Genomic DNA, 7,735 nt, shown 5'->3' with positions numbered 1-7,735 from the left:
CGATCCAACTTGGCAAAGGTTTATTTTATATAAAGAGAATGAATAAAATCATCATAGTGGGGACGCCGTTCTTATACTCACACTAGTACTAAAACACCTTGACGTACGCCCAACTCACGAGGTTCATCCCCCATGGGGGAATTTAAAGGTGGTTCATAACCCCAACTTTAAAATCATTAAATGAGATCATGAACCCCATTATAGAGAAGAAACCTAAATGGATAGATAATATACACCCCTCAAATTGATTGCAAAATTTGGTGCTCCCGACTTCCTCAAACTCCCTAATAATGATATCAGAGTCGTGGTTCGGTTTTATGGGGGAGCGAGAGATGGATCTGGTGTTGGATCCAATTATAGGATGTGGGGGACTCACACTTATGGAGGAGAATGTTATATACAAGTGTGAGTGGTTAAAGTCTCATATTGCCTATGAATGGGTAAAATGTTAGATTTATAAGAGAGAGATTTTATTTACCTAACACCTTAAGATTTTGGGTTGAGATTTGACGTCCTCCTCTCTTGTGGTCCTGAAGCATTAGTCTCATTGATGATCCTGACTCTTCCAGTCTCTCCAAAAGTAGTATCAAAGTCATGGCTCGAATTTGTGAGAGAGCGTGAGCTAGATCTGGTGTTGTATTCTGTTATAGGATGTGGGGGGCTCACACTTGTGGGGAGAATGTTGAATGCAAGTGTGAGTGGTTAATGTCCCACATTGTCTATAAATGGATGGAATGTTAGATTTATAAGATAAATAATCCATTTACCTAAAACCTTAAGTTTTTAGGTTGAGATGTGGCATCTCCCTCTCTTGTGGTCCTGGAGCATTAGTCTGATTGGTGCTCCTGACTCTTTCGAACTCCCTAACACGATGTGTAACACTTCCCAATCAGAGGAAAAGAAAACATATTTGTGGATATTTTCAATCCTACACACATCACTGAAGATGAATTTCATCCAAAAGATAGCTTGTTCTATCCTAGAGAGCTTGTCAACGTCGGTAAGGAACTCAAGATACTTTTGGCATTATCATACCATTTCAGCCTCGCTACCAACAAACAAAAATTTATGACCATGAGTATGTAAGTGTTATTGGGGATCTATCCACCACCTAACTTCTTTGACACCAGGTTTGCGTCTGTTAGGCATTTGAAGACTTTATCATAGACCCCACGACTTTAGTTCATCCCTGCAATTATCTACGATTTCCAGGTATGGCGTGGAAAGTTCAAGAAAGGAAAATCCGTATGGGACCTTTATAATATTGAATTTGAATAAAGTAGTTTCTCTCTCTCTAGTCATATCCACCTTGGAATTTCTATTTTCCATGGATTCTTCCAACTTAACAACACCCACATATGGGCTCCATGAGTTTTAAAAAAAAACCTAAGCTCTACAAGAATTACTAAAGAGCTTACCTCTAAAGAAAACACTAAGAAAGTCTATTAAGGCAATTTTTGGGTTTTCTAGATAAAAAATACCTATAAAGCAAACACAAAGAACTGAAATGATAAGGAAAGAGAGTGATACCTTGAACATGTGTGGGTTTTGAAGGATTCAAGAGTGAAATCACCCAAGATATAGAAAAATGAAGGGTAAGAGAATGTATAAAGATTGTTGGAAAGCAAAGATCAAAAGAACTCATGAAGAGTGTTGGTAGATGAAGATCGTAGAGAAGGCAAGAAAGATTATGGCACGATGGAGCAATAAAAGTGAAATGAATAATTGACTGCACTCCTTAATATTATAGGCAATCAGGAGCATCAAGATCTACAAGTAGTGAATGAGGAAATGTCGAAGGTACCGATCAACAGTCCATATGCAACCTCGATCTTACAACGACACTCGAGTACACTCGCACTCTAAAGGCTTTGCCTCTCTAGCCTACGCATCTATGTTTACGTGGAGCCCCTTCTTAAATTAATGTTTTGGTGACAGGACAAACATTTAATGCACGTATTCTCGAGGCTACCAATTCCCATTAAACTCCTCAACTGACTCCTCATCTCCTCGGGGAACTTTTCAATAGAGAAAACATCTCCTTTGCAGTTGGTCATAACATTTCCATAGAAAATCTTAACTCATGTTTGATAGCAAAAATTTGGAGGACAATTATTTCGGACTAGGCAAACGACTCAATAAGACTAACCCAAGTTGAAAGTCCAATCCAATTCGATGTCCACTCAAGGTGACGATCAAGTACACTCTCACAAGGTAACCTTACACTAGAACAAGACACAGTTCCATCTCAAATATTGAGCTCATTCAATGGTTCTTTGTGCGAGAAATTGCACTTATCCAGAACGGTTCTATCTGTGTCATTCCATATACACCAAAGTATGAATGATTACAAATATTTAAGAATACATTTTTAACAGTTAATCGTAAAAAGTAATATTATAAAGTACTTTGATGTGATATATATATATATATATATATATATATATATATATATATATATATATATATATATATATATATATATATATATATATCATTCAATTTACAAAGATACACTAGTACAAAAAGAATAATATAATTTGTAAATTTACACCCGTTTTACAAAAAACGGGTGTAAAAAGCAAATGCGGTGGCAGTTTTGTAAATAAAGTCTTATTTTGAATTTTAGTACGTAACAATAGACACCCTATTTTTAAATAACGGGTGTAAATTCAAATATTATTTATTATCAACTCTATATTACACCTGATATTCAAAAAAAGGGTGTAAATTTAAAAATAAAAATAAAATATTCGTGCCTTAAACAATAACTTTTATTATTCTTATTTGTTTAATCTTAAATTTTCTTAAAAAAATAATAAATTTTAATATTAATATATAACAATAGACACCCTATATATAAAAATAGGGTGTATAATTATAACAATATAAATGACTAAATTTATATTAAACCCGTTATATTAAAATAGAGTGTAAATTTTGGAATATTAATATAACAATAGACACCCTATATTTAAAAATAGGGTGTATAATTATAACAATATAAATGACTAAATTTATATTAAACCCGTTATATTAAAATAGGGTGTAAATTTAGGAATCCCTAAGTACAATTTATCATTACCGCCTAAAATATAACCCTGACTTCTCATGTTCCAAAACAATAGTAATAATGGGAGACGAGTCACACACACAGAAAAAAGATGGTGTTTGACGGAGAAGCCGCGTCGTCGCTGGTGAAGGAACTGAGGGTGAGTTTCAGTTCCGGTAAGACGCGAAGTTACGAATGGAGAATATCGCAGGTGAAGGCTCTTTTGAAAATGATGGCTGAACGAGAGGATGAAATTGTTGATGCTCTTCGTTCTGACCTTGCTAAACCGCCACTCGAAACGGTCGTCTACGAGGTAATGTTATCTTCATGCTTAAGTTAATTCAAATCATGAAAGTTATCTTCCTCAATTACAGAGTAAGTGTTGTTCAACTCTTAATTAACCGATGCGATTTTGTTTTGCAGATTGGTATGTTTAAAAACTCATGTGAACTCGTGCTCAGGGAATTGAAACAATGGATGACACCAGAAAAGGTTATTTTTTACTTTAATTTCTACATTTATATTGCTTATATATATTGTTAGTTTATTTGATATATCATATGAAGTTTCTTTAATTATTTCAGGCTAAAACTTCAATCACAACTTTTCCGTCTTCGGCTGAAATCATACCTGAACCACTTGGTGTTGTGTTAGTCATCTCCGCGTGGAACTATCCATTTTGTAAGTCGACTTGAGCCGATTGGATTGACTTATTTGAATTTATCTGTAATTATACAAACAACATATAGATAATTTATATGATAATAATCTATATGTTAGTATTAAAATGTTTTTTAGTTGATATTTTCAGCTTATTGTTTCTTTGATGATGATCTATGAAGAATATAATATTAGTATTATTCTTTGTCTTTCTAGTGTTGTCCCTTGATCCAGTTGTCGGAGCTATAGCAGCTGGTAATGCTGTGGTTCTAAAACCATCAGAAATTGCTCCGGCTTCATCTTCACTGCTGGCGAAATTGTTAGGGGAGTACTTGGATAACTCGTCTATAAGACTTGTGGAAGGAGCGGTGGATGAAACTACTGCCTTGTTGCAACAAAAGTGGGACAAAATTTTCTACACAGGTTTGTCTTGTTTGTTATTATTGATCTGTTTTTCATGGATGGCTGCGAGTTTTGAACAAAAAATGGTACTAGCATAAGTAATTCTTGAATATATCAGGTAATGGAAAAGTGGGACGGATAGTGATGGCTGCTGCTGCAAAACACCTTACACCAGTTGTTCTTGAACTTGGAGGAAAATCTCCAACTGTTGTTGATTCAAATGTCAATTTAGAGGTATTGAGTAAGGCCGAGTTTGTGTTGATTAGTTTGAGTTTATCTATTGACTAAAACCGTGTTTGTATTCACAAGGTTGCTGCAAGACGGATCATTTCTGGCAAATGGGGCTGTAACAATGGACAAGCCTGCATTTCTCCTGATTATCTTATAACAACAAAAGAATTTGCTCCGAAATTGGTATGAAATTTTCTTTGTGTAATCAAGAGTTGTAAATCTTTGTCTGTGTGTATCTAATGGTTGGTGCTTCTCATTTCCAGGTAGACGCGTTAAAGACTGAATTGGAAAACTGTTTTGGAAAGAACCCAATAGAATCCAACGATTTGTCGCGCATTGTGAACTCTAACCACTTTGCTCGCTTGTTAAAGTTCTTGGACGACGATAAGGTTTCTGGCAAGATTGTTTATGGAGGTGAAAAGGATGAAAGCAAATTGTAAGCTCTCATCTTGTTTCTTATTTTGAGTTTAAGATAGTGAAATTCAATGGATTTTGACACAAGCAAATTACAGGAGGATTGCTCCAACTATTTTATTAGACGTTCCACAAGATTCTCTGATAATGAGTGAGGAAATCTTTGGTCCATTGCTTCCGATAGTCACGGTAAGAATAAAAGCACACAAAAAAGAACTCATTTTATGTCATTTAGTTCAAATTTCATCTGTCTTCTTTGGTTATTTTTTACAGTAAAACTTCCAATGCCTGATATGAAGCTAGAGTTTTATTGTTATAAGTTTGTAACCATTTTGATTTCCAGTAATGAGTTGATGAAACTTGAAATTTTAATCATGAAGTACTGCTTATAGCTTGTAAGTAGTTGTTTGGCAAATTGCTCTTTCATGAACTTTCTATTTCAAAACCATGCTGTAGTGTTACTCTCTAAATTTGCTGTGGGTAAATAGTCTTCTACCTCTTACTTGCTTTCAATATTACTTGATGAGCATAGGTTTTCATGTTGTATCTTACCATTTCACTTTAGATAAATATTATTACATTAAGACCTCATTTGGTTTATAAACTTGTATTATAACTGCAGATTTGGTTCTGCCAGAGCCGTAAACCGGCGCTACATCAGTGATTGTGTGCCTTTGAAAATCCGCATACAAGCATCGGCAGGTTTTGTTAGTGCCAGCGCTCTTGGAATGGCCTGTGGTCCTGCATTAGCTGGCTTACTGCAGACGAATTTTAAGATTTACAATGTTACATTTAATCAAGATACTTTGCCAGGGTGGGTTATGACTATTGCTTGGCTTATTTATTCAATATGGCTGTGGATCTCTTTTGTGGAACCTTCTCGTGAATTTGAAGAGGACCGTAAAACAGATAAATCTCAGAAATCTAATGCTGGTACCTCTACTGATGACTTTTACTTTTTCTATTGTGATCTATCAAGATAGTTAATCTGTATCATGCCATCTCATTGTTAATCATTATAGAAAATCATCTATGACTGCAATATATCCTTGCACTATTTTCATTCTGTAAAGCTCCAGAGGAATCTCGTCAGCCAGCCACTTCAATTGGATCGGCATATAGACTCCTTACACCTTCTGTAAAGGTTTGTGAGCAACTCTAAATGTCATACTATCAATCCACTAGATGTTTTGCAAGTTATTTATGTTCTAATTGTTTGATCTTGCAATTCACAAAGTTCCAATTGAATTCAAGATAAACGGTCCTGACCAAGTTTACTTAACATCTTCAGGTTCAATTATTGATATATTTCATGCTCAAATATGTGATGGAGATTTTACTAGCAGAATCTAGTGTCATCACAACATACTACTTTAAGTGGTCAACTGGCACAGTTGCCATTTTTCTTGCTGGCCTTGGTTTGACAGTTCTTCCTATAAACATTATTGTTGGAAGCTATGTAAGCAACTGGTTTGACGACAGGTAACATATAAGAAAAACTCATGTCTCATTTGATTGCACCCTTAGAAGCTTATCTAGATTTTGTAGTAAGATGCATGATAGTAAATTTTGAACTTCAATAGACAAAGCAATATAAAGATCCAAGTGATTATGATTTTCAATATAGATTTCTTTTGCAAGATCAATTTAGAACCTTAAATTTGTTGAAAATTGAAATATTATCCTTAAGAAGCTAAAGATATAACAGCTTTCTATTGATCTATTTGTAGGCAAATTCTGTTGGCATCAGAAATCATGGTTTTAATTGGCATAGTCTCGGCCTTTCATGTAATCATTCCATACTCTGAGCTGCAGTACATCTGTTCAGGTCTTCTCATGTTTGTTTCTGCTGAAGTACTTGAAGGTAACATTTTACTAGTAATTTTCTTTTCTATTTTTGGTAACTGCCGAAATTGAAAAAGAAAATTCCGATTTTATAATTGCAAGTGATATATTTGTAAGTTATCATTATAAACATGTAGTATATTTATTACTGAATTGCACTTATGGTGATAAAATTATAGTTGTACATGCTCTGAACCAACTAAAATTGTATGTGTTTCTATGTCGAGTGAAGAAAGTTAGTGTTGGTACAAATTTTGTGAAAAAGGAAAAAAGTTTGTGATGTTGTTGTTTTTGGTGGCTTTAATGTAACTAGGAGTTTATATGCAGGGGCATCAACAAGATAACGGATGGGCATGTGGATATTATGTCATGAAAAATATGTTTGACATTATTGATGCTTGTATTGTTGAAAGATTCAATGAGGTATTTTATATTACATATATTTAATGAAAAACATGTAAATTATTGTTTTAACATGTAGTTGTTTAATTTATTATATGTTTGAACTTGCAGATATTCACAGACACCTCATCATATGAAAAAGAGTCAATTGATCACATCCGACAACTTTGGGCTCAATTCTTTTTGCAAAAGGTTGAAGAGCAAGAGAACCAGGAAAAGAAAGATTTAATGACAAAACAGAAGCGATTAAAAAAAACTTATATATAGATATATTTTTGTTCCATGAATGATTTATTGGTACAAGTTACATGAACAAAGTGGTTGAATTTTTTTCTTACATGAATACAATTTTTGTTGATGTATGACTTGGTGCAAGATTCTAAAGATTAGAGAAATGTTTGTTTTGGTTATTTTTGTTTTTTATTGAATATCCAGGAATATATAAAAATATTTGGTTTAATGAAATTTCAAATAAAATATTTTTAAAAAAATTGAGATATTTTACACCCTTCATACACAAAATAGGGTGTAAATGTGTTAAAATTAAATGTAATTATAAGATATTTTACATTTGATATATCAAAAATAGGGTGTAAATATTTGTCATTTTACACCCGTTTGAATTATAATAGGGTGTAAATTCGTTTAACTTCAATGTATGTAGGTGACAATTTACACCCGTTTTATATTAAATAGGGTGTAAATGTCCTAAAATTCAATGTATATATC

The 7,735-nt window shown here is 33.6% G+C and overlaps 2 protein-coding genes across 2 annotated transcripts; both read left to right on the top strand.

The window, feature by feature from the left end:
* Positions 1-3,145: 3,145 nt before the first annotated feature.
* LOC127093277 (aldehyde dehydrogenase family 3 member H1) lies at positions 3,146-5,742 on the top strand. Its single transcript, XM_051032193.1, has 9 exons — positions 3,146-3,365; positions 3,476-3,544; positions 3,637-3,733; positions 3,929-4,135; positions 4,233-4,348; positions 4,424-4,528; positions 4,609-4,781; positions 4,858-5,031; positions 5,382-5,742. Exons 1-9 carry the CDS (start codon positions 3,165-3,167, stop codon positions 5,740-5,742), a joined length of 1,503 nt encoding a protein of 500 aa, XP_050888150.1. The 5' UTR covers positions 3,146-3,164.
* Positions 5,743-6,054: 312 nt separating this feature from the next.
* Positions 6,055-6,974, top strand: LOC127118418 (SPX domain-containing membrane protein At4g22990-like). The gene is made up of 2 exons (XM_051048617.1): positions 6,055-6,241; positions 6,490-6,974. The coding sequence occupies exons 1-2, from the start codon at positions 6,072-6,074 to the stop codon at positions 6,674-6,676; spliced, it is 357 nt and encodes a 118-aa protein (XP_050904574.1). The 5' UTR covers positions 6,055-6,071; the 3' UTR covers positions 6,677-6,974.
* Positions 6,975-7,735: the final 761 nt, after the last annotated feature.

The sequence above is a fragment of the Lathyrus oleraceus genome, chromosome 1, assembly GCF_024323335.1.
Source record: "Lathyrus oleraceus cultivar Zhongwan6 chromosome 1, CAAS_Psat_ZW6_1.0, whole genome shotgun sequence".
Taxonomy (NCBI): domain Eukaryota; kingdom Viridiplantae; phylum Streptophyta; class Magnoliopsida; order Fabales; family Fabaceae; genus Lathyrus; species Lathyrus oleraceus.
Note: the sequence above shows the minus strand (reverse complement) of the source record. Positions and strands in the feature narration are given on the sequence as shown.

Bases quoted from the DNA above. Each gene is read 5' to 3' on its own strand.
- LOC127093277 (XM_051032193.1), top strand. From the start codon at position 3,165: ATGGTGTTTGACGGAGAAGCCGCGTCGTCGCTGGTGAAGGAACTGAGG. The intron at 3,734-3,928 runs GTAAGTCGACTT...TTGTCTTTCTAG, and splicing joins CGCGTGGAACTATCCATTTT to TGTTGTCCCTTGATCCAGTT. The intron at 4,349-4,423 runs GTATTGAGTAAG...TGTATTCACAAG, and splicing joins ATTCAAATGTCAATTTAGAG to GTTGCTGCAAGACGGATCAT.
- LOC127118418 (XM_051048617.1), top strand. From the start codon at position 6,072: ATGCTCAAATATGTGATGGAGATTTTACTAGCAGAATCTAGTGTCATC. The intron at 6,242-6,489 runs GTAACATATAAG...ATCTATTTGTAG, and splicing joins AGCAACTGGTTTGACGACAG to GCAAATTCTGTTGGCATCAG.